The 26102-nt window shown below is 48.3% G+C and overlaps 8 protein-coding genes across 8 annotated transcripts; 5 read left to right on the plus strand and 3 right to left on the minus strand.

Annotated features, from left to right (window-relative positions):
- Positions 1-551: 551 nt before the first annotated feature.
- On the plus strand, positions 552-2591 carry CTRU02_207963 (modin; the record flags this gene model as incomplete). Its single annotated transcript, XM_036729250.1, has 2 exons — positions 552-1620; positions 1675-2591. 2 exons carry the CDS (start codon positions 552-554, stop codon positions 2589-2591), a joined length of 1986 nt encoding a protein of 661 aa, XP_036579082.1.
- Positions 2592-2993: 402 nt separating this feature from the next.
- CTRU02_207964 (ankyrin repeat protein) lies at positions 2994-6899 on the minus strand (the record flags this gene model as incomplete). Its single annotated transcript, XM_036729249.1, has 3 exons — positions 2994-4926; positions 4994-5852; positions 5912-6899. The coding sequence occupies 3 exons, from the start codon at positions 6897-6899 to the stop codon at positions 2994-2996; spliced, it is 3780 nt and encodes a 1259-aa protein (XP_036579081.1).
- A 515-nt stretch (positions 6900-7414) lies between these two features.
- On the plus strand, positions 7415-8500 carry CTRU02_207965 (FAD dependent oxidoreductase; the record flags this gene model as incomplete). The annotated part of the gene is made up of 1 exon (XM_036729248.1): positions 7415-8500. One exon carries the CDS (start codon positions 7415-7417, stop codon positions 8498-8500), a length of 1086 nt encoding a protein of 361 aa, XP_036579080.1.
- A 2921-nt stretch (positions 8501-11421) lies between these two features.
- Positions 11422-12201, minus strand: CTRU02_207966 (uncharacterized protein; the record flags this gene model as incomplete). The annotated part of the gene is made up of 1 exon (XM_036729247.1): positions 11422-12201. The coding sequence occupies one exon, from the start codon at positions 12199-12201 to the stop codon at positions 11422-11424; it is 780 nt and encodes a 259-aa protein (XP_036579079.1).
- A 1608-nt stretch (positions 12202-13809) lies between these two features.
- On the minus strand, positions 13810-15061 carry CTRU02_207967 (glycoside hydrolase family 53 protein; the record flags this gene model as incomplete). The annotated part of the gene is made up of 2 exons (XM_036729246.1): positions 13810-14743; positions 14805-15061. The coding sequence occupies 2 exons, from the start codon at positions 15059-15061 to the stop codon at positions 13810-13812; spliced, it is 1191 nt and encodes a 396-aa protein (XP_036579078.1).
- Positions 15062-17602: 2541 nt separating this feature from the next.
- On the plus strand, positions 17603-23109 carry CTRU02_207968 (zinc knuckle; the record flags this gene model as incomplete). Its single annotated transcript, XM_070204998.1, has 2 exons — positions 17603-19201; positions 19291-23109. 2 exons carry the CDS (start codon positions 17603-17605, stop codon positions 23107-23109), a joined length of 5418 nt encoding a protein of 1805 aa, XP_070061531.1.
- Positions 23110-23833: 724 nt separating this feature from the next.
- CTRU02_207969 (uncharacterized protein) lies at positions 23834-24052 on the plus strand (the record flags this gene model as incomplete). Its single annotated transcript, XM_070204999.1, has 1 exon — positions 23834-24052. One exon carries the CDS (start codon positions 23834-23836, stop codon positions 24050-24052), a length of 219 nt encoding a protein of 72 aa, XP_070061532.1.
- Positions 24053-24079: 27 nt separating this feature from the next.
- Positions 24080-25762, plus strand: CTRU02_207970 (reverse transcriptase domain protein; the record flags this gene model as incomplete). The annotated part of the gene is made up of 4 exons (XM_070205000.1): positions 24080-24154; positions 24185-25084; positions 25148-25387; positions 25445-25762. 4 exons carry the CDS (start codon positions 24080-24082, stop codon positions 25760-25762), a joined length of 1533 nt encoding a protein of 510 aa, XP_070061533.1.
- Between the last annotated feature and the right edge of the window lie 340 nt (positions 25763-26102).

Below are 26102 nucleotides of genomic sequence, written 5' to 3' on the forward strand. Positions count from 1 at the left end.
CACGCCGCGAAGTAAGACGTGGCACCCAAAGCCAGCCTCAACCTGATTTTGTACTTATACCAACATAATCCCTGCAATAGGGCTACCAATAAGGGTGCAACGGCTCTGCAGGCTAGGTATGATATCGGCTCCCTTGGCCGCAGCATTGTTAAACAACCGCGCCTTGATTTACATGCGGGTATGGACATTTATTTTCGAGGCTTAAGTCAGGTGCACTCACTCCCAGCCTTGTTTGAGGTGATATGGAATGCATGACACCGAGTTTCAGAGCCTCACTGCCCGCGCAAACGCGGTCCGCTTCCACCCCCTTCAACTCGGTTGAACGTCTACATCGTCGCAGTCATACTTGATATTTTCCATATTTCAGGAAGTTTCATCATCGCAATCTGCCTTATCTGCTTTTGATGTTCTCCGCAGATCAAGAATTTTTCGTGTTGTTTGACGGCACCAATTAATTACTAGAATCCGACCCGTACACCAGGAATAGACGGTCCAGTCTACTCCGTTGCAAACGGTGCATCAGTGTCTAGGTAGGCTAAAACCTAGCTAAGATGGCAGATCCTGATAAAAGCGACCCCGTTGCCATTGCGGCCCTTGTTATCTCTGTGGTTGCCCTCTTTGCGGCAATTTCTCAGATTGCGCAGGCTATCTTCGCCTCGGCGCGAGGCCTTCCAAATTGCGATGAGAGGGTCATTGGAAAATGGGCGCTCAAAAAATGGGCCTTTCGCCACAGCCGGACCCGACTTAGGCTTCAAGAATTCAGACTTGAGGTTTTCTTTAAGGCACCAATCATATTTCTGGCGCCCGCGAGTAATCCCAAGAAACCCACAGACGGCGAATTACGCGTAGCGGACGGAACCGATCAAAGTTGCGCTGAATTTCACATTGATCCGGAGGATGTGGCATGGAAGTCGGGGAAAGAGGAGCCAGGGCAAAATGAAAAAGAAAAAAAAGAGCCAGTTCACACAGTTGAAAACGAGAAAGCTACTTGGATATGGTTGCTGGTAGCAATTCAACGAATGGAGAGAGATTCGCGTAAGTGGGAAAAGGATTTTGTCAAAGCAGCAGGACCTGGACGGGTGCCAATTTATGAAAAACCAACTCTCACTATCCAAATGCAACCAAAACAGCGAAGTTTTGATACCAATCCAGCGATCAAAAAACCCTATGCCACTACCACAATCTCTCATTTAGTTGAGCTTGCGGCAGTACTTGGACTGTACTGGAAGGTGTTTGACCAAGACGAAAACAAATACCGAGCCGCAGGAAATGAATATAGCCTCATGGGATCTCGGGTCCCTGATTTCGGTATCGTGTTCGTTTTCGAAAAGACTGGCGCTCCAGAATTTCAGAGTCGACGAATCATACCTACGTCGGAAGTAAAAGAGCTCTGTTTTGGGAGACTACCAACACTATATCGACGGAAACCTGAGGGATCGGCCGAAGATGTCTCTTGGCAGGACTTGTCAAAAACTTCTTCTGGGGACAAAAATCTTAAAGTCGAAGTTCTTCAGTTGGGAAGTCGTGACGAGATCGCAGAAACATTGACACAAATCGGATGTAATGCAACTACAGCATTGTATTACAAGAACGAGAAGAAGCACCAGCATTTGTTCCCAGGTATGTTGTAGTTTTGATACATAGACACTTGACGAAGGTGCTAAAAGTATGCAGTGACTTTCGAAATTATTGGTATGCTTGCAAGAACTCTCCATATAAGGAATAGATGCTTTAGATTCCTGCCGAATCCAACAATATTTCCCTGGGATCGTGATTCCCTATCACTCACTCGGCTGCTGGCTGCGTTTTGCGCCTGCATTCAGAAACATAACGAAACCATTCAGGATGAGCTTCTTCAAAAGACTTTCGAAAGCGAAGTTCAGTCAGAAGTCGATAGGATTGATCAACTTGTCAAGGATTCTCAATCCTTGTTAGGAGAAATTATGACCGATGACCAGCTTAACTATTTCAAATTGAACCTGGTCCACGATTCGATAGACAAGGCCGACAAGTTACTAACAGAGGGCGATTCACCGTCTAGCAATCAAAAGGTTGTGTTAGACGTTCTCCGACGTCACTTACAAGAGGTTTTGGCGGCTGTTAATAAGGATACATCTGACAGAGGTGACAGTCCGTCTTTTGGCGACATACTTGATGTTCCTCCCGAAATGAGAGAGCAACGTTTCATGGATATATATTTCAATCGAGTACTCTGGCTCGTAATCCCAATGTTTACGAACTCTTCCGAGAAAGACGATCAAGAAGAAGTGTCGAGAACCATTCACCATGTTGATGACAAACGAAAATCTCATATTCTTAGTGGCCAGGAATCTCCTGAGGTGGACGATCAGGCGCTCTCATTTTCAAGGTCAACTATCAAAGATCCCAAAGCCAACTTACGAGATGAACGTTATACACTGGGATTGAAGGCGGCATTGACCAGGCATGAAGAAACTCAACGTCTTCAGATATGGTATACATTGGTATTCAGAATGATCTGCTGGCTCATATTGCATGAATTCGACAAGAAGGACATACAAGTTCCTAGCAGTGACCTGATGGGAAACAGGCAGCCTGTATTCATTATGTAGGCGAATGATTCCTTTACAAGAGTGCCAGCCTTTTTGCAGGGTTGGACCTAAGAGGCTTGTTGTACCTTTCCAAGGAGAACTTCGATACGATTACTCCCTCTGTAGGCAATTAAGAGTATAGTCCTACGAACCTATGATGGGGTGGGAGTTTGCGCTATGGAAAACTAGTCAAGTTTGTCCTTAAACTTTATCACCTAGTCTTAATCTCAGAGTTTTAATACAACCAACTTACTCGTGTGTAGACCCAGATTCTGCTTTTTCTGGGGCTATAATTTGCTAACTAATCCTGTATTTAACTAGTATTTATAACAAACAATTGCATATAGAATCCAGTATAATTAAGAAGTATTTCTCTTCCAATCTCTGGACCCCTATGATGCAATTCAAATAACTTGGGCTACCTTAGAAATTCATGGAGTCGCTCCCTTGTGACTGCATGATAGGCAAAGGTCTTGACACCTCTTTTGAATGGGTAAACAAATTCACCAGTTTCGCCATTCCGTCGTGCTGGGCTATTTCAAGGACTGTCATTCGGGCGTAATGGGAGATTTCAAAAGCTGTTACCCCAGTATCTCTACGAGGTAGAAGCATGCCCCAGGCGTTGGTAGGGACTGTCACACTTATGTCTGCGCCGAATTCCCAAAGAAGTCGAACAATCTCCTGTTGGTGTAGCAAACATGCATAGATGATTACGGAGCCGTAATTTTCTATTTCCGCATTTGCATCGGCTCCGTATTCTAGCATGGTCTTGGTGGCTTCGAAGTTGCCGTTACGTATGGTTTCCTTCAATGCCTCCAGGCAGTCTTGCTTCTCTCGCTTCTCATTCATTTTCTCGTGGCGTATGATTAACTGTAAGATTTCTAGTTGATCATACTCTGCAGCTTCTCTAAGAGGATCGTCTCTCCTTGACAATCTCTTCAGTGCCCAGGCGTTGTGAGCTGTATCTGTAGAATGACCTAGGAGCTGCCGGTTTGGTGGCCGGGTTCTTACGCCACGTTCCAAAAGTAGCTTCACAATCGCTACATTCCCATTTCTTATAGAGTTGATGAGCGGAGTGTCATTCGTGGCCGAGCTTGAATTAACATCCGCTCCTGCTTGCAAAAGAAGGCGAGCAACTTCAACATGATTGCCGCGTGTGGCAGATAGCAGAGCGCTCCCACAGGCTTTTTTCGCATTGACATCTGCCCCATAAGCTAGGAGTAGCTGAACAACTCTCTCATGACCGAAGTACGAAGCTTCATGTAGTGCTCCTTCGCGACCATCCCAGTCAACATCAGCCCCGGTTTCTAAGAGCGTTTGCAGGATGTCTTGATAACCGTATCTGGAAGCTTCCACGACTGGAGTAGTGAACTGGTAGGTTGTCTTGTGCAAATTGACATTTGCCCCTCGATTAAGGAACAACTTGACCATATCTTCTCGGCCGTGGCTTGCGGCATATGCCACAACACAATAACTTCCCTCGGTATTGACATCAAATCCCATGTTCAGGATGAGTTCTGCTATATCGCAAAGCCCAGAGAAGCTACAGGCTTGAAGAGCAGTCATCGCCCGGTGTGGGGTGTCTAGATATCCCCCACAAGCTAACAGAGATTTAACTATGTTACGTAGCCCATACGCACAGGCAAGAGACAGGGCATCTTTCCGTAGAGTTTCTTTTGGCCAGGGCAATAATGTACCGTTTTTATCCTCTTTGCGTCTAGTATCCTCGTCCAGCTTCTCCCAGAAGTGAAACAGCCTTTCATTCTGCAAGAAGGTGACAGCAGGTTCGATTACGTCCCTTGAGTCATCTGAAAGGCGAGCGAACTCTGTCCAATATGCAGCCTTCCTGAGTAGAGGAAACTCAGACAAGCTTTTCGGGTACGGGATACCAGATGAACTCTTCAAGTAGGCAAGAAGGGTGCGAGTGATCGCGATACCAGTGTCGTATGGCCCAAATTCCTTCCGTCCGGAGTTGAGAAGGTACTCTTTTACAGAGAAGTGAGCAAGTTGAAGTTTCCGTAGTCGTTTGTTCCAAGACATTTCAACTACCACCGAAACCAAACTTGGGCAGTATCGAAGAATTTCTTTCGGATCGGGGAGTCTGTATTCCTGGTCGAATCCTTGTGGCTTCACAGCTAGTAGGTCCACCGCTTCTTCCAAGAGTAGAGGTCGAGATGAATGAATAAGAAACTGTAAAAGCCGCGTCGCTTTCATCTTACGGTTCTGTGGAATACGATCGACTATTCTTCCGTATGTTTCGTTAAGGTCCTTGGGTAGACTTCTGAGGGTAGCCTCAATCTCCTCGAGACTAAGACACTCTTCTAAGCAATCCAATTGGCAAGCTGCCCATCTGAACCTGTTGCACATGGATTAGTCATTTATCAAACTTATATGCGTTGAAATGAGATTGAATGAAGACTCACATTCCATCAGCCTTTTGTCCAACTTGGTCGCAAATTTGTTGAAGAACCAGAGGTCGGGACGCCCATCTTCTAAAACCGGGACTTGTTCTTATCCTAGATTGAACGTAGGAGCAAATGTCTGCGTTGACATGGGCCACATCAAGAGATTTACAGTTATCTACTCCTGTTATGAGTGGAATTCTCTGTCGGAATTCTTCTTCTGGACGACTCGTGATCAAGAATTTGATGTGTCTGAGGCAAGGGGAGCAAGCGAGGTATGTTATCCAGGTTAAGAGCTCCTTCCGATTCGAACATTCATCTAGCGCGTCAATGATTATGCAAACATCGTCGGCAGCCTCTAGCATTGAAGCAAAACAGTTTGACAACTCTGTCATCGTTGGCTGGCTGCTTCCATTAGTGCTTGAGCTCAATAGACTATCAAGCTTCTGCAAGATTTCAAGGTTCTGAGTACCAACTGTAACGGTATAAAGCTGGAATATGAGTGAGCGGACCAAATGATCCACTGTCTGCTTTTGCCCGTCACCAAAATCGAAGAAAAATTGCAACACGACACGAATGCCTTGTATCACAAGTGCATCATGAATTGTGGTGCTGAGGACAGTCTTACCACACCCCGGCAAGCCATAGAGCCATAAGTGCTGGCGTATCCCGATGCCCCATTGCTGGAAGGTCCATGAGTTAAAGATCCATAGGCCGGTGCCTTGGTGACGTAGTTGCCTCGCATGATTGAGGTTGACCGATACATCAGGAGGGTTAAGCCACTTTTTGATGCGATTGAGGTGCGCACCCGTCCTCACGTCTTCAATCACAGCTTTTGTTTCGTTCAACGCCTGGGTGTGCTGGAGTTGACTTTGTTCAACTATGTTCTGCGTGAGTTGAGTTCCGACGAACAGATACAGAAAGTCTGATGACGCTTACTAGATTGCAGTACATCTGTGATTTTTGTTTCTGCTTCAACCTTGGTGGGTGCAATCTGCTTGAGCAGATCTTTTGCGTACGCTGCGGCAGTCATGGCCGCGAAACCCTGCCAGGCTTTGTTTTTGTGTGTGTCTGAATAATCGCAGATACCGCGGATCACTAGGCAGGGGAAATGGTTCACCAAGCCAGCTGCCTCCATTTCAAAACATAACACACTTCTTTGGGCAGCCATTTCGTCTCGTTTCAGTGCATCTTTCATGACCCGATTTGCCGAGGCTATTAATCCATGGTGGATGGCAGGCTGACTTTCATCATCGTCCTCGCGCTGCCGCCTTACAACGACACGATCTGGGTCGCAGACTTCTGAACAAGATGCAGTAGATTGCACCGGGTGGACATAGTCAGAGGCATATAACTTGTCGCTGTCTGTCGGTGGCCGTGAATGTGTCTTCCGTAACCGCGGTCTCTGTTCTAGTGCGCTTTCTACCGCGTCATTTATCTCGTTGCCTTCCAGGGCGTATTTGGCCTCAAGAGCGCCTACAGCTGTAAGCAGCAATTGAGGTGGCTGGTTCAAATGGGTGGTTTCAGCGAAAGCCTGATTTTGAATCATCTTACCAAAATCGTACTGAATAACGCCGCCCTCTCTAATACTAGGACATCCGACTACAACATCGCCGAGGCGGATGTCGTGCATCAAGCTGGGCGCACCGCCGCCAATGCCGACCATCAATCCGATGCGGACGTTCGGGAAACTTTGAACCAAGTCCCTAGCGACTACTGCGGCAGATGTTGTGCCATATGACGATTTCGGTAAGACGGCGATTACAATATTATGCTTCCCCATTCGCCCCAGAGCGTAGACATTATTGTCGTTCGGAGCAACAGCGTCGGGATCCTCATGTTTCTCATCGAGAAAAGCCTGGGCGGCAATGAACTCCGTAGTGATTGCGCAAATCCAGCCGACAGTGTAGTCTAAGGGGTTAGACATGTGAGCAATGTCACAGGGCAGCAGACGCCTGGTCTTTGCTAATTAGATGCTTGTTCACGTTTGCTGGCTGACAGGTTTAAGTTACATGTGGAATCATAAGGCTCAGCCTTGTGAGCCGCGGGCACAAATGTTGCAGGCGAACTGCAAAAATGCCGGCGCCTAGATGATAGGCACCCCGCTGTCTTACGGACAGGGAGTCTAATGCCAAGCATCCGAGCCGGCTTCGGATGTGACATGCATTGGGGGTCGATTTGCCAACCTCCGTTATTGGCTGCTCCGCCATCTGCTCCGCACTCTGGCCACAATGCTATCAGATAAGGTGGAGTGAGAATGCAGCTAAAGTCGGGGGTGCCGTTCAGAGTGTCAATGGAAGCGAAGATTGTACTTAAAGACAGAATATTTCCTACCCTCGGCTTAAGCTTTTCTCCTATGTCTTAATCGTCGTTGACTTCTTTCACTACATCTTTGGTTTCGATCGTCAGCTAAGTAATTTTTTGCACCATAGTTGGGAAACCATGAGCGTTACTCCGGAGCCAAACGTTGTCGTTGTGGGCGGCGGCATCGTCGGCGCCTCCATCGCCTGGCATCTCGCTCCAGAGGCGAATGTTACCGTCATCGCCGAAGACCTCGGGGGCGTCGCGACGCCAAACTCGTTTGCGTGGATCAATGCGGCGACGGAAGACAAAACTTACTACGACTTTCGCATTCGCTCCATTGAACGATGGATAGAGATAAACAAGAAGCTGCCCAACCTGCCCATTCACTGGAGTAAGGCGCTGAGCTGGAACCAGCCCGAAGACGAGCTTGAGGAATTCCTCGAAAATCATGCAGCATGGGGCTACGACATTGTCCGCGTCAACCAGACCGAGATTACCGACATCGAACCCAAGCTAGAGAGTAACGGTGTACCTGACTGGGCCGTTCTCTCTGGCCAAGAGGGCGCTATGGAAGCAGAGCTTGTTGCCATTCAACTGATCGAAAATTCGGAAGCTGCCTTTGGTGCAAAGCTTCTGGAAACTAAGGTCACTGGATTCATCAAAAACGAACACGGAAGCATCGGAGGCGTCATTACACCTGACGGAGAGGTGCGGGCCGACCATGTCGTCCTTGCGGCCGGCCTCGGGAGCGTCCCGCTTCTAGCGGCAGAGAATATTAGGCTTCCCCTTTCAGGCCGAGAGGGTCTGCTCATCAACACCCGACCAACTAAGGAGAATCTGCTGAACACATTGATTAATGGCGACCAACTGCACATGCGCCAGACACTTGAGGGACGCATCAGGTCCGGCAAAGACTTTTCAGGCGGTGACACTGACGGCGATCCCCAAAAAGCGGCAGACGAGTTATTCGCCAAGGTGCAGAAGGCTTTCAAAGGCGGAGACAAGCTCGAGTATGATTATTACACCATCGGCGTGCGGCCAGACCCAGAGGACGGCTTGCCCATTCTTGGCCCAACTGGCCTGAGCGGTCTAACTGTTGCTGTCATGCACTCTGGTGTAACCAATGCTGCTGTCGTTGGCGACTTGCTTAGCAAGCAGATTTTGAGGAATGTGAGCGGCCCTTTGTTGTCTCCTTACAGGCTTGATCGGTTTGAAAAGAAATGAGACTGTAGACTCGAGGAGATGATGTGACGCGGGAAAAATAGTATAAATGAATTTTTGAGATCTCTCGCTGTTAGAAGCGATGATGATAGTACTTCATTTACGAATAGCACCTTCATCAAAAAGCACCACAACTTGTCTGGGTACATGTCCACGCAAACTGTTTCTCACACTGAGTCTAGCATCAGTTAGTGTTGTGGACCTTACTCAAATGAAATCCATGTTCCGTGCTCCCTGTTATCCGTTAATGTCGCAATAGTGGTAGCAATTGATGAGATCAGCGAATACGCCATCGCATCAAGTCGGAGTGCGGAGTGGCCTCATTTTCGCCATGCCCTCGAGTTCCTGCTTTGAGAGCCACTTTTTCTCCGCACCGCAGTGATGCACAAGCAGTAAATTCTTCGCTGTTTTAATGTAGCATTATGCATGAATAGTGATTGGCATACCCAAGGCGTTTAGTACCATGTAAGTACATGGTAGATCTACTATAAATCTTAGTGTATGATTCGGCAAAACTTGATGGCGAAGTTGAGGTCACCCCGCATTTGATAGGAAAACTTCGGTGTTGATTGCGATTGTCGGAATCCCGGGTTGAAGTGGCTCCGTGACCGACAAAGCTACCGACTATTATCGGCTATGTAGACATCGCGTGGATAAGCACTTTTCACTAGCCGTATAGGTAGGCAGCTGGAAGAGAGATATTTCACCTACTGGTAAGACCCATCATCTTCAGGGGCTACCAAGCCGTCACTGCATGAATACACGGAGCCGTCTACCATAACGATGCTACAGTTATTGTGGGCAGCCTCTGAATGCAACAAACAGGATTTTGGGATTGATATTTCAACTACTTTTGCGCACGATGCGAGAAGCCGAAGATCAGGGATTTCAGGATTGACGGAACTTCTGAGCCATGCCAAGGCAGCGTGCACCAACACAAGGTCAGGAACGCAAATTTAGAGGCGATGGAAAGAAGCCAGTCAAGAGGAAAAGAAAGAAAAGCTTAGCTTTACAACCTCGCTGGAGATTATGAAATAGTTCATCTCAATCAATACATTATATTCCTGTCGATAGGCTTGACGTTCTATAGTATCCATTTACACAACTGTGTGTTTTCCCATTCTTCCAACTTTTTGTGGTCAGAGATGCAATTCTTGGCGTCAACAGGTTAAAATGGACAACATCTGCCATTGAGCCTAGGATTGGGATAGAAATTGAGAGACTGAGAACGTAGGGTGGTGTTAAGCTAGGTGATAGTATGTTTTGAGGGTGTTCTTTTTTTTTCCATCAGGCTAGGTAATGGAAAGAGAATGGACTGCATCGAGCGGAGTGGAACCTGGAGCTCTTCCTTCGATTTCAAAACACCAAAGGTTCATGTTTGGCGCAACCGTGTCATATATGACTCGCCAACGTCTTGAAAGCCTTCTTCTCCCAATCTCAATTGCACGCGCCTCCTCCACTCCGTACGCTGACTCATCCGCTCGCTATCGTGTCCAGGAAAGTCGAAGTCCATGGCATGGCAAATGCGAAATTTGGTCCTGACCCATTCGCGCGGCACGTAGCCAGCCATTTCCCAATCAATGATACCAACTGATGGTTGATCTATTCGGGTCAAGTCAACAATGACGTTGTAAGGACCCATATCGTTGTGGGACAGCACTAGATCTGAGCAGTCCATACCAATCTCACTACAGTATCCAAACTGAGCTTGGGGACTGCGGTCCTCTTGACCAGGAGGGGCCATCCAATTTTCATTCAGATCTTTGTTATCGACGCCACAAATAGCAGTCCCCTTTCCTCCATAACAGACACGGTTGACGCAAAATTGTCTTGATGACTCCGTCAAAGAAGGCCACACAGTTTCTAGCGTCTGGCCCGAAACGCGGCTAGTGATGAGGTAGTAGCGGCCCTCAAATTCCGCATGAAATATAGTTTGAGGTATGGGAAAACTTAATGTCGGTTTTGTTGGGTCGTGGAGGTACCTGAGTACAGTATGCTCGCGGGTATGGTTGTTCGAATGCAGTGTGTGGATTTTGAGGAAGGCATCCCCGATGCTCCAGACAGCGTTTGTATTGCCGGTGTCGTAGACCTTTTGAATGGGGCCATCTGCAGGAAGTGGTTCTTCATGTGAGCTGGTCTTTATCTGGTCATTATAATACGAAACGGCAAAATAGGCGCCTTTGCCGTCGCTCCATGCATGCGGAAAAGCGGAGGGATTCTGAACTCGTAGAATAAAAATATGGTTGCCAACGACCCAAGAGTCAGAGTTCAGCTTGCGAATTGATTCTCTAACTGGTACTTCGTTGTAGTTTTTGAAGGACATAGATGTCGACCGGCTATAGTTGTCGGGTTAGTTAGGTTTGTTTGTTGCTCTTAGCTAGGGACCGCGGTCTTCTCGGGATAGCCACTGTTGTTGAGGTTAGAAGCATAGCGGTGAGCGAAAAACCTGCCAGCCAATTGTACTTTCGCCTATTATCGGCCAAGACATCATTTAAGCTTAGTAAAAATCATGAATAAGCAAAACCTATCCCATAATGAGTGCTGTGTGACCACAATACTCTCGCAGGAGAGACAACAGCCACTCAGGGCAAACCGAAGCCAATTTTCTACCAACTTGATAGCGAGAACGGAATATAGAATAGGTTAAGAGAAAACCACCAATCGTGTCCATTGTAAGCGACGTATTTATCTCGTCCAAAGTCCTTATAAGACGTACAAAATGGTATTTCACGGTGCTTCATAGTTCAAGTTATAACCCTCCTTTCGGCTTGAAACTGTAGAATGCGCCTGATCAACCAAGCGTTACTTCAATGTGCCGACTTCAACTGCCCCATCGCAATCATTTCGGCAACAACGTCATCTTCAAGCTTCTGGGCCTCGGTACCAGACAATGAAGGTTGTGACGCTCCCTGTATACCTGGCGTTCAGCCAATGTAAGGATCCTCATCGCGACGCAGTTGCAGTCTCTCTATGAATCGTTTGCGAATGTGTGCTGGGATGTTGGAACACTCCGCCAGTCTCCTCTGTCGAGATTCGAACAGGAGCTCCATAGCCCGTAGCAAAGAAACTTGAGACGATGAACTGGGTACCAAATCCTTCATCTGCCGTTTGAGAAGCAGGTAGTAGGAAATCAGCCAGTTACCACCACTGAGGTAGGTATCTTGTAGGCTCAGCTCGTACGAAGCCGGATAGAACCCGGCAAGTTCCCAGTCAATAATGGCGTTAAGCTTATAGGTCGAGGTTCCATCAGTATTGTTGAATAGCTGGACCATTATGTTGCGGGGAGTAAGGTCATTGTGGCAAAACACGGCTTCATGTCCCCATTGCGCCATGGTGGAGCTTTCGAGCTTCACGGGACCAAGATCTTCATAGTGAGACCGAAGCACAATGCCGTCGGGACAGGTAGTGGCCTCCGCCGTGTGAAAAGGCCTTTTCAACCCCATTTTCTTGCTGACGGCACCAAGAAGAGCTGAGCCATCTCTGAGAAACCCAATACCTGGGCCGCCAATGACTGCGTCTTGGAACCCTTCTGCAAGCATTTCATTCAATGCTTGTCGTAGCAGAGCTTGAACGCGGCCGTCGGAAAGCCGTAAAGTGTGTAGGTGACGTAAAGCTCCAACCAATTCAGCCACAATGGATTGCTGGTTCTTGCTGCTCATCTGGTCCCAGGCTTCTTGTAAAGTACTTCCCTCGACATATTCCATCACAGCGAAGCATAGTTGTATGTCTTGTGCGTTGTGAACCACACCCGTTTGACGAGGCAGCAGTTCCAATCAAAGTCGAAAGGGAATTCATTTGGCTTTAAACGTATGGGATAGGAGAAGATGCGGGGATCAGTGGCTGAAAGAAGGTCCAGTACAATGAGCCTGTTAAAAAAAAGAAATGGTCATGCACATTACCGGCGGGCTACAGAGGATGAAACATCCAGGCATTGGAGGTTGTTCAATATTTTGCATTGAAGTTTAATCTTTCTATTTGTTTGTTCTTCCATAACAAGCTGCCAAGAACATTGTTCATTGAAAGCCGGACATATCCCACAGTCAACCTTTCCTTGACGATGTGTTGCAACCGGTATGATAGATTCAACGGCATTGCTATGGGGCACAAAATGACACCAGACCGGGCGATACGGGACTGAAAATAGGTGAGTTTAGTCGGTGGCAAAGTCTTTTCTTGACTCACCACGATGCGAGTGTCTTTGGAAGAGTCATTGCATGTGCAAACATTAGCAGTTCCGTTGTAATTCAGGCCGCAAGTGCCGCAAATATTCTAGTCAACTGGACCGACCCGTGTCGCAGCCTTCTCGGGACCGAAGTTGATGTCGCCACCAGTCGCCATGATGTCGATTTCTGGATAATGAATAGGGGGGACAAAAGATTGAGCTTTAGGGACTCTTATGACGTTGGACAAATGGTTTTGAAGCTGTGATGTGAGAGGATTTGACGAAGAGGCGCTTAGCTTGCCCTTTTATCTTTACTTCCATGGTACTAGATACACCTCAAAAAAAGCCTCCGTTGGAGCACAGTTACTTGGATTCTGGCGGTCGAAGCATTCCCTGCACCGGTTCGCATTTCGGCGTTCGCTGCCAGCACCACGCTCCATACCCCATTCTATTCAGAAAAAAATAGGTTGCATGCACAGCAGGAGAAGTAGGTTACATGCAAAACAGTTACAATATAAGTCGTCCTCAGCGGAGCTCATTGTTAGCCGAGCCTAGGTGTCTATTATCGGCTGGGAATGCTTTTCTAACAGCTAAAAACGTAAGTATTCTATTGCTGATAGGCTAGTGCAATGAGCTGTACTACGACATGTTTGCTATTCTCATGCGCGGTCATGCTTGGCTTGGCGATGCGACTTCTACAGATTGTTCTCTACTAAACTTGACCCATCCTGCTCGACTGACTTTGAACGGCGTGTAACCTGATCGCATCAGCGCATCATGATGGCATTATCAAGGCTATTTGCGCAAGTGAGGCGACTTTTGATAAGAGGATTAGCCGCTATCTTACGTCTACAAAGAATGATCAAATAAAATAACCACCCAAATGTAATCTTGAGATACCATAGGTGTGCTCTTCAATTTGCTATCCCACTGTAATGATTGCAAAGGTACCTAGCTACTCGCAAGTTGAGTCGAATGGAAATACAAACTGTTAGATTTTAGGATTTTACTCGTCGTCCTCATCACGCTCAGCCTTTTGTTATATATGGTTTTGAATGTTTAGTTCAATGGGATAGGACCTGTGTATTTTACATGTATACCAAAGGTTGGTGTGTCGCTGTCATTGTAATCCTAGTCGGGGTCTGACCCTTCATTCGTGCCTCTTCTTTGGTTTATACATGTTAACGCTTTCTCTTGAGTAACCGACCAGCTTGGAATCACTTGTGATTTGGCGGTCGAAAAGAAGCACATCCTCGCATGCACTTCCCAGTGGCGGATTGTCGATAGACGCGGGTTCCCAGTACCATATACCCCTGCCGAGATTCTTGGGTGTCTCTTTCAGAATGTCAACAACCTCCCGAACCCAGTCTGTCTGTCCTTGGGGACTAAGGGTAAGTCTATCAGCATTTGATATATTCAGAGCGGGACATGAGACGGGGTAATCTGTCTCGACGACATGGACCGGTTTCACGTATGGAGGCGAAGTGAAAACACCAATTGTTTTGCGCAGATTGTCATAGGTTGCTCGGAGTCCGTTCCAAGGATAGAAACTGATGCCAAAAACGTCCCAATCCGCAGGCTTCACGATTCCCGTCTCGATGAGGGTTTCGTAGAAGATCTCCTGAAGAGTCGAGTTCCAGCCAAAGGATAAATGAAGCATCGTGTCAGGCTTGGAAACGCCACGACGGACCGCATCATCCACCCCTCCACGAGCAGACGTGTAAAGTCTGGCGAAGTCTGTGAAATTGGCGATTCTGGACGATTTGGGATGGATATCAATAGTTGCGTAACCAAGTGGCCAAAGCATCCCATGGGTGACTTCATTTCCGAGACTGACAATGGCGAGGTCGATGCCGGCTTTGTGAAAAGCAATTAGCGTGTCCTTAACATAATTGCGAAGGGTTTTAGACAGAGCATCGAAAGTGGTTGGCCAAGCTGCTGGCGTAATTTGCTTTCCCGGGTCGGCCCAGTTGTCCGAGAAATGAAAATCGAGATAGATTGCGTAACCCTTTTTGTAGAGCCGAGAGGCGAGCTCAAGATTGTACTCCAGATTGTGGTCTCCTGAGGGAGGATCGACCCAGAGGCTGGTTCACAGTCAACGACAAACACAATGAGAAACCGTTCGCTAATGAATGGAATGTGTACCGGAGTCGCGCCGCATTCATACCGCCATCTCCAAGTATGTCCTCGAGTGGTCTTGTCTTGTTATGGCGGGCCGAATCCTTGAAGGACGCCCCAGAATCCTCAAGCCACTTGACGCTGGAAATGTCATGGCCGTAGTAGAACTTTGGCCGACGAGGAGGAAGTTGTGGCGTTGCTGTTGCAGGGAATATGAGTGTCAGGAAGGTCAAAGCAACAGGAGCGATTGAGAACAACATCTTGATGATTTTTAGAGTCCGCATAGTGCCACTGGAACAATAATGGCAGAAGGCTACGGCTTAATGTATTTCTTAGATATAGAACCTGTATGGATCGGGTGTGCAATGCTAGACAACCTATTTTGGGTCGCTTCCCCGCTTGCTTCATCCTTCCAATCGTCATTTGTGGTAACAAAAGGCGTGGTTAAAGTCTGGGGTAGGAAGATCGCCAAGTTTTCCCCTCATTCCTCGGCTGTCTTTATGCCGAAAAGACGCCAGAAGTCACAAACAAAGCCTTTTATCAAGAGAGGCCCTGACCTGGTGATGCATGAATACATCAATGAAATAAGAAAATAGGAACACGTGTGCGTTTGTCCCTGACATTCTGTGAAGTTGACAAATCTGACCTGGGCTTGGTGGCACCGGGTTAGGTGATCTTGGGCGAACATGCCGCCCTAGTGTCCTCTTCTCCACCGTGATACCATCTTTTCAAGGGTCCACATGATTTATCTGCTAATAAAAAACTAGAAATGAGAACCATTTGTGATGTTTAAACAACATGATGTTGTTATAGCGGAGAATCTTGTTTTTACCTCAGCTGGATGCTGCGCTGTCTTATGATGTAAACCATTGAAATCTTACTTCAACCTTGTAGTAAATTAATATTTTATCGAGTGATTTATGTTGTTTGGCGAATAGCCCAAATTAAGAGCGACGAGATCAAGCCAAGCCCTCACCATCAAACCGCCTGTTAACCGTTAGGAATGAAATAGTAAACAAATGGTTCCTCTTTCGAATTTATGGAAAACTAGTACGACCATATTGACACTATAGCGAAACTGTAGCATAAGAAATGCTCAGTATTGAAGCCTTGGGTACAAAATGCATTGATCGTGCTTGCGTATCGGAGAACACACCCCATATTGTGGCGCCAAGACGCCCTGAACTGATCCGATCGGCCACCGCGTCCGATATTGAGATATTTTTAACATGGCGAGTCGTTAGGAGATCAAACGGCACTAGTTAGCCTGCAGATCTTTCGGGACGAACTAGGCACGTAGGAATCAGACTCGAGAAGTTGTAAAAGAGTAAATTGATTCAGAAAGAAACAATATGCATTTCAGAGGGCTTACGTAAACACAACTCGCACGGTGTGCCTGGTGAGCATTAACGTTATCGTCACATTCTGTTTTACCAACCAGGCGTGTTTCCCAAGAGCCTTCTGTTACGGCCAGCTAACTGACAGTGGGTTTGTGTTAACAGTAAGCCAGGGATTGAGAGTAGTAACAGTCGTTCCGTGGTCCTGGTCGAATAGATCGTAGATCTTCAAAGGTCTTGGTGATCAGTCAAGGCCTCAACAAGAGTCGTAGAGTAGTCGTCACTTAGGTATAGCTGAAAGTACCGGTTAGGGTAATCACAAAGTTGATTGCTGACGAGCTATGGAAGTCTGTCCTCGAGCCCGGCTCGAGTCCATCCTATATACAAGTCCTGAACGGTCCTCCTTATCTTGGCTATGTTGGATATTTGACATATCCAACATATCCGGGGATCGGTTGGATATTTGACATATCCAACATATCCGGGGATCGGTTGGATATCTGACATATCCAACATATCCAGCCCGGGTTGTCCCTACCCCGCGTTATCCCCGAGGCCACGTGACTTGTCCATAGTTCTTCCGTTCCGAGGATCCCTGGTTACACCTGTCGGCTGGGTTACATATGCCCTGCGTTAGCCGCCGGGATCCAGGCGGGGTCGTGTTGGCGACCATGTCCAACGGGTCGTAACAGATATACGGTAGTATAAAGTAATATCGAGTATCGTTCGGGATTATAAGGATATTATAAGATGTTATAAGATATTATAAGATATTATAAAGCTTTGCTAGAAAACTATACGTAATATGACGGGGGCGACGCCTAGCGCCCGGGGATATGCAAATCTATATAAAAGCTAATAGTTAGCAAATAATTATATAGAAATATACAAAAGCTTAAAAAATCGGAAAAAAAAAAAAAAGAGAAGATAAAAGAAAATAGAAGTATAATAAAAGATAAAAACTAAATCTTTATAAAATAGTATAGAAAGCGTTATAAATTTCTATATAGTAGGGGTTATATACTTAAACTTTGCTTAGCGTAAGGAAAAGGAAGAAGTTCTAAGCTTTACTAAATTCCTATTTATTTATCGATTTAGGCGTATAGACTATGCACCTAATCAACCGGAACCGGAAGATCTAACCTCCGACGGATTATTATAAAGCCTCGTAGGGGGCTATGTGTTACGACCCGACAGTTAACAGACCACTGACGACGACCCCGCAGGGGCTCAGCGGTTATAGGGACGGCCGTCAGCCGTTACGTCGTAACAACCCCCACGGAACGGAAGAACTAGGATACAGGTCACGTGACGATAAGCAGGACCGACGGACGATAAGCGGTCCTGGGACAGGACCGACGGGAAAACATCAACAACAGCGAGAACGAAATTCTTGAAAATCGGAGTTAAAACAGCACCAAAACACGATCTAACCGGTCAACTGGATAGCCGTGTGCTCGTCGTAAAGCCCAAAGCGACGTAGGCACCATGGCGACCCCATGGCCCAAGGATCAGACCTGGCCATCGCCCTATCGAGAGCACGCCACGGAACTCAGCAGATACCTACAGACAGCACTGAAATCTATCGATAACGCAAATGGACATCCAATCGAGCCGAAGGGCATCAGATCCGCATTCATCGGAACCCTTACCCTCCTTGCCAAACTACAGCACATCCCTGATATCAGCCACGTTCACGAAGCAGTTGAAAATTTGCGAGTGGAGACCAAGGCAGCGAATGAGAACGCTACCCGTACCACAAGCAGCCTGAGAATCGCCATTCAGCAAAACACAGCCGAAATCACACAGAATACAAACACCTCGAAGGATACTAACGCTACCGCTAAGGAGGCGCTGAAAGTTGGCGAACTGACAGCCAAAATGGTGAGGGACATCAAAGCACTGGGACCAATGAATCAGGGAAGCGCCGCGCAGTCTTATGCTAGCGTAGCTGCCAGAGGAGGACTCGTAGGAAGCATACATAACCCGCAGAACCAAAGACCGAACCATGTCCAGACCCTCCGCGAAATCATTGTAAACATTAGAGACCCTGTTACAATCGCCAGCATAAGAGCTATGAACCCCCGCTCCCTTAAGGCGCACGTAGACCGCGCTATCGAACAGAGCAACAATGAACATATCCGTAAACTGAAAACAGTATCCGCAAACCAGTTGAAGAGCGGAGACCTCAGTATCAAAACAGCCACAGCCACAGAAAGGGAAGCCCTACGCCAGTTCGCCGAGGACTGGGAACACCGTATTGGCACAGGGGCCGCGGTACGGATACCGACATACGGGATCCTCGCCCACGGCATACGCACAAGCACAATGGACATGGAGCGCTTCACGGAACTACGAGAGGAACTATTACAGGACAACAAGGCGTTTATCCCTACAGCAGAGATTAAATACATTGGATGGCTGACGAGATCCGCCAACACCAAGTCAGCATCATCCGTCATAGTTGAATTCTCAAAAGCGGAAGACGCCAATAGACTTATCGACGAAGGACTTATCTGGCAAGGAGAGGTGTTCCAATGCGAACGATACGACAGACAGTGCCGTCTGAGGCAATGCTTCAGATGCCACTCATACGGCCACATAGGAACCCAGTGCAAGGCAACGACAACATGCGGCTACTGCGCGCAAGAACATGCGACCCGAGAGTGCCCTACGAAGAGCGACGCAGACACACCCCGGAAGTGTGCAGCATGCCATGGAGAACACGAGGCCTGGCACGGCCGCTGCCCGACTAGGATGCGCGAGTTAGCCAAGATCAAGGAGGCCTATAGACAACGACCACGGTACCACCCAGAGGCGAAGACATCCCCAACCGCTAAGGAGACGGAACCCCAAACTGGAATAACAACAAGGCCGGTACTGGAACCAGGCCCAACTCAGGATACCCGCCCGGGGCGTAGCAGATCACCCATTAAGAAGAAAGTACAGAAACGCCAAAAGTCAACAGGCGGCGATACACAGCATGAAAACAACAAAAACGACGAAAACACAATCACAGTCGCCCCAGAGAAGCCCAGACCAAGGAGGGTAATAATGCCCTCCCGCCGAGCACTAGAAGCTATAGACGTAAACACGCAGACGATACACAACAGCCACAACATGGAAATAGTCGACGATAGTGAATGATAACACAACATACACTTACAATACTACAGTATAACGTCAGAAAATCAAGAGACACCGTTATGGCTACGCTCCTCCGCGACCCTCGGATCGATAAATACGACATCATCGCTATCCAGGAACCATGGAAGAACCCATTTAACGCCACAACACACCACCCAGCAAAGGACCGCTTCCACCTCTGCTATCCGTCGAACAGAGAGGGAGGCCCAGCCAGGGTCTGCTTCTTCGTAAACAAAAAGCTGGACCACTCTAAGTGGCAGTTTAAGGAACACAGCAAGGATCTCTGTACCCTCACCATTGGATCAGAGACTGACCAGGGCGTCAAAATTGCCATACACAACATATATAATCCCCAAAATCAGGAAGAGGGAGAGAAAACGGTCCTACAACAACTACGAACAGCCCTAGAAACCAACAATCACATCGAGCAAATAGTGGTGGGGGACTTTAACCTCCACCACGAACTATGGGGAGGAAGCGACATTCGAACGACAGACGCGGGAGCCAGGGAACTGGTAGAACTCATGGACGACTCCGACCTCATCAACCAGCTACCCGCGGGAACAATCACATACAAGGAAGGAGACTATAGCTCAACGATAGACCTGTGTCTACTTACAGTAGGACTCATCGAAAGGCTTATTAAGTGCGGCATAGAAGACGAAGTAAACCACGATTCAGATCACCTTCCGATAGCAACGTCGCTAGACCTCACAATCGCGCAACTACAACCAGAGGAAAGGAGAAACTGGAAAGCCCTAGACGAAAGGGTATTCATAAGGGCTATTAAAAGGGAGCTCCCACCACTAAGGAGGCCAAGAACAAAGTCTGCCCTCGATAAATATGTCCAGGACATCACTGAAGCCCTCAGTATAGCGACTGAAGAAGCGGTACCAAAGAAGATCTTGTCCCCCAAATCGCGAGCCGGCTGGAGCGAAGAGTGCGAGGAGGTCCTGGCCGAGACCAAACGACTCCGAAGACGGTTCTATGCGGAACACACAGAACAGAACTGGGAAGAATATATCATAGCCCGAAACAAGAAAGGCCGGACGATAAGAAAGGCGCTACAAAAGGCACATCGCGAGGCGGTTGAAACAGCAGCAGAATCACCAGAATCACTCTGGAGGATTGCTAAATGGGCCAGAACCAGACAGAACCAAATGCCGACAGTCACGCCAGAAATCGCCAAGCCAGGTAGTAATCATACGGCAACCACACCTGAAGAGAAAGCAGAGCTCTTTCGGGAAACATTCTTCCCAGCACCACCAGAAGCAAACCTAGAGGACATACAAAACGCAACATATAGAGACCAGATCACGCTCCCACCAATATCCGAGAACGAGGTAGAGGAAGCAATAAAGAAAACAGCACCGCGTAAGGCACCCGGCCCAGACGGCATCACGAACAGAGCGCTACAAATCGCCAAACCATGGATCAGCCCTCACCTAGCCAGGGCATTTAACCAGAGCCTCCGCATCGGTTACTGCCCCCAGCACTTCAGGAAATCTACTACCATAGTGCTACGGAAGCCAGGTAAAGATAACTATACAGTTCCGAAAGCATATAGGCCAATAGCGCTGCTCAACACAGTCGGAAAGATTATGGATGCAATCATAGCGGAAAGGCTAAGCTACCTAGCAGAGACATACAACCTGTTGCCTAAGAACCATATGGGCGGGAGGAGACAGAGATCGACGGAACATGCCCTACACCTCATTATCGATAAGATATATGAGGCTTGGAACACTAGACAAGGGATGGCGGCGAGCCTCCTTCTCCTAGATGTCTCGGGGGCGTTCGACAACGTGTCACACCAGAGACTCCTACACAACCTCAGGAAGAGACGGATTAACGAATCCATAGTACGATGGATTACTAGCTTCTTAGGAAACAGACAAACCCAAATACACATCGACGGATACCGGTCAGAGCCTTACACGCTCACCACCGGCATCCCACAGGGCTCTCCTCTTTCACCGATCCTATACCTATTCTATAATGCAGATATCCTCGACAGATGTAACCAAGGCCAGGAAACACTGGCCACTGGGTTTATAGACGACGTAGCGATCCTAGCATGGGCAGAAACGACTGAAGAAACATGCCGCAAGCTCCAAGATGCACTAGACGAAGCGGAGGACTGGGCAACAACCCACGCCTCCGTTTTCGCGCCCGAAAAGTTCCAACTAGTCCACTTCACAAGGGCAAGGTCGAGAATCAATACCAATACTCCACTACAGAGCAAATGGGGGGAAATACACCCCAAACCGACATGCAAATACCTTGGCCTCACGATGGATGCCATACTTAGATGGAAACAACACATCGATGCGATAGAGCGTAAAGTCTCAAAAACCATCTCCGCGATCAGCAGCCTCGGGAGCTCCACCTGGGGAGTGAAGACCAAAGAAATGCGAACAATATACCAAGGAGTAGCAATACCACAGATGATGTATGCCTGCTCAGCATGGTCTAACTCCGGCTGGAGGGGAAAGGGATACACAGACCGAACTCTCAATAGACTGAAACGATTACAAGCAAGGGCGGCAAGGGCAATGTGCGGAGCCTTCAGGGCTACGTCCGCTCCAGCACTCGACGTCGAAATGAACCTGCTACCGATGGAGCAACGAATATGGAAACACAACATCGACACGATCAACAGGCTAGGCCCACCAGAGCAAGGCTGCGAAAGCACCCAGAATAGGAGGAAGAGAAGAAGAAAGAAGAAGCAAAGGTTAAGCCCAAGACACACAATCGAACAAGAGCTTCACAACAAACAGGGCAGTAACACCAGACCGAGCGAGCAGATCCCACCCTTCATCACCCCTCCATGGTGGCAAGGGCCGCGCATATATATCGCAGACACTGCGGAAACGGCAGCAAAGGAACACCAGACAAGTCTCGATATAGAAAATGAAGCGTTACATATCTATACAGACGGAAGCGGCATCAACGGCCACATAGGAGCAGCGGCGGTATGCCACACTACACGACAAACCCGTAGCTCATATATGGGAGATGACGCCACCTCAACAGTCTATGCAGGGGAGCTGCGAGGCATTATCCTCGCCCTCGAGATTGCGGAAGAGGATAAACGGAAAGGGAACAACAGAAGTAAAATCCTCATCTACACCGACAACCAAGCAGCCATCAGATCGTCAGCCAAGCCGAAGGGCAAATCAGGCTCCTACTTGCTCAAGACCATTGCAGACAAGACACAGAAACTCCAGGAACATGGACTTAAGACAGAGATCCGATGGGTACCCGCTCACACGGGAATCCAGGGCAATGAAGACGCTGACATAGCAGCCAAAGAAGCCACAGGCTGGCGGCAGAACGGCCAGACGGGCACTAAGGCAGACACACCAAAGGAGCTATACGCACTCCGGTCAACGCTTAAGACATGGACGCATAGGGAGGCAAATAAAACGTGGCAAGCCGAGTGGTCGAGAGAGACACGAGGTAGAACCACCCATCGTCACACGCCGAAACCAACAAAGAAAGTGTTACAGCTCCATAGTAGGCTAAGCAAACGACAGAGCTCAATCCTCGTGCAGATGCGCACGGAAAAGATCGGACTCAGGGACTTCCTCTTCAACCGAAGAGTTCCGGACGCCACGGACGCCAACTGCCAATGCCGGGAAGGACGACAAACGGTATCGCACGTCCTGTTGCGGTGCCGTAGGTTTCGACAACTCCGACGCCAGGAACTAGGAGCCATCCCAGGACGACATAACCTCCGGGTCGTATTGAACGAACGCAAAGCAGCCGCGAAAGCCATCAGATTCATGGAACAAACCGAGATCCTTGGGCAATTCAGGATCGAGTCACAACCCAGACAAAGCTGAACATTGGGGGGAGACTGTAGGTACGCAGAACCACAGAACGAGGCATTAGGACTCGACAGATCCTATCATAGAGGTCACATTAGTAGGAAACCGCGATCAACATTAGGTGGCCGCCAAATGTAGATAGAGGTTAAAGTGCAAAGCAGGAATTTGGGGACAGCTGGTCAATGTTTTCGCATTGGCGAAGTGGGGCGGCTCGGATTAACATTCGAACGCTTCGGCTGTCTGCCGGACCCCGCTATCCGGGCATAGCTGCTGACATAAGAGCGGCTCCATAACCGAGTAGGAATAAATCAATCAATCAATCGACAGGACCGACGGTGCTAAGGGCGGTCCATGGCGATGGACCGACGTCCTGGGTGTCGGTCCCCCAGGATCAGGAAGTGTTCAGCATGGAACCAGACTTGTATATAGTTGGGACTCGAGTCCTCTCGAGTCCTACCTTTCCTAGTTCTTCAGCAATCAACTTTGTGATTACCCTAACCGGTACTTTCAGCTATACCTAAGTGACGACTACTCTACGACTCTTGTTGAGGCCTTGACTGATCACCAAGACCTTTGAAGATCTACGATCTATTCGACCAGGACCACGGAACGACTGTTACTACTCTCAATCCCTGGCTTACTGTTAACACAAACCCACTGTCAGTTAGCTGGCCGTAACACTTTGATTGCTCCTGTTCAGTAAGTCACCTTTTGAGAACTACTAAACAGTATAGACAAGATGTCTTCTCGCGCTTCTGCTAAATCACCTACTCCAGGATCCTCATCCTCTTCGCGCAACCAGCCTCAGAGCCTCGCGCAGGAGCCCGCCAACACTAAGGACTTCGACATGCCGGACCTCAAGTACGACTCCGATGGAGATGGCTCTTTCACCAAGGAAAGCTACGATAAGCTCCGACGCATAATCCAGAAACAAGAAGCCGAGACAAAAGACATATAGAAAATCGTTAACGAAAACCGACAAGCAATGGAAAACCTCAACGAGCAACTCCAGCACGCTGGACAGGCCTACAAGAAGCTGGAAGAAGACATCAAGGGGGACGCCAACCTCCGGAAGATCTAGGAACTCTAGGGGGAAATCACTACCCTCCGGGCCGCCGCCAACATCGTCACCACGCCCGTCCACGGAGGACGACAAAAGCTCAAGCTCAGTGCGCCTGTCACCTACGACGGAACCCCCGGGACCCTTAAAGGATTCCTGATTCAGGTCAAAAATTACCAGAACTTTCACCATAGAGATTTCACCAACGAAACCGAAAAAGTAGTACACGCAGCCACCTACCTCCGAGGAAAGGCCCTCAAGTGGTTTAAACTAATCCAGGAAGAATACCTCAAATGCGAGACCCTCGACGAGTGCACCACCGAGACCCGCGACATCTACGCCAATTTTAAAGGATTCGAGGATACGCTCAGGTCACTCTTCCAAGACCCCGACGAAAAGCGACAAGCCGAACGAGATCTGGCACAACTTAAGCAGACTAAGTCCGCCAAAGACTACTCCGCCAATTTCCGACAACTTAGCGTTCAACTCGACCTCACCGAGGAAACCAAGATCTTCATGTTCTATCAAGGACTAAAGGACGAAGTCAAGGACGAGATCATCAAGATTGATCGACCTGACGACTTTCTCCAGTACGCCGAACTCGCCATCAAAATCGACAACCGGCTTTTCGAACGACGAAAGGAAAGAGGCGAAAAACGACAAAACCCCAACTCAGGACGCAAGTACCAGTGGCAGCCTCAGCACCAGTTCAACAACCAGCGAAACGACAATAGACCCCGCAACAACTGGAACAACCCCCGACAAAGTACTGCCTATAGTCACCATAGTAGACCAATAGACCTTAGTGTTATACAGAGAAACGACAAAAAGAACGACAGTTGGAAGAAAGACAGACAGTGCTATAACTGCCAGAAGATTGGACACCTAGCATACGAATGCAGGTCACCCAAGAAGGAACGCTTCCAACCGGTACTAGAGAAACGACAAGCGAGTATCGCCACGAAGACGATCCCTCATAAACAACTCAACTAGACCACCTGCTTCGATGACAACTGCCATATCCACTCTAGCAGTAAGGAACACGCAGGATGGTACCCCCAGAAACCTCAAGAACGATCTGGTTACGACACTACCAACGTACCTAAACGGACCCTCGCTGCGGGATATAGAAGCAACAGCAAAATCGAGCGCAAGACAATCGAACGGCTCGACAGTATGAACGACAACGAGGAATTAGAACAAGACAATCAGCGAAGGCTGAGCCTCCTCTACGCAGGACGACAAGCCCACCTGCAGCGGATTCAACAGGACTTACAAAACCCTATGTAGCAACGACAACTCGGTGCGCTGGACGCACACATCGAACGACGACAACATGCACAAGGAGATCCCGCACGGATCCGCCAGATCAACCAAGAACTAGAAGAACAGGTCGAATCAGAAACGACCAAGAACACCCCCAACGACTCGGAAACACCTCGCGATGTTGCCCGTCAACATGCCCAACTGGAAGTCGCCTTTGAAGTCGCTTCAGTCGACGACACCAGCTCTGGAGAGGACTCTGACGAAGAAATACAGTGGTATCACTGCTACCGAGACCAGTGCCGAGTCCACTATATCAAGAAAGACGAAGCATGGAAGAAATAGCAAGAAAACGACGAACAAGGAACGGACGAGCAGTCAAAAAACTAGACTCGCCTACCGAAGACAAGGGACAACGACAGGCAGTCCAGACAAGGTCCCTATGTAGCGTAACGACGCCTACGACACAACGACACGAGCATGTACAAGTCCAAATACAGCTTAACGGAAGAACAGCTACCGCCATGATCGACAGCGGAGCCCAAGGAAACTTCATATCACCAAGAACGGTGAATGAAAGAAAGATAACCTGGAAAAGAAAAGCAGCCGAAGACTGCTACGAACTCAGCACCGTTGAAGGAGAACAAGTCCAGTACGGCGGAGGACGCATTGTTATGGAGACAGC

The sequence above is a fragment of the Colletotrichum truncatum genome, assembly GCF_014235925.2.
Source record: "Colletotrichum truncatum strain CMES1059 chromosome Unknown Contig_0004, whole genome shotgun sequence".
NCBI classification, from domain to species: Eukaryota; Fungi; Ascomycota; class Sordariomycetes; order Glomerellales; family Glomerellaceae; genus Colletotrichum; species Colletotrichum truncatum.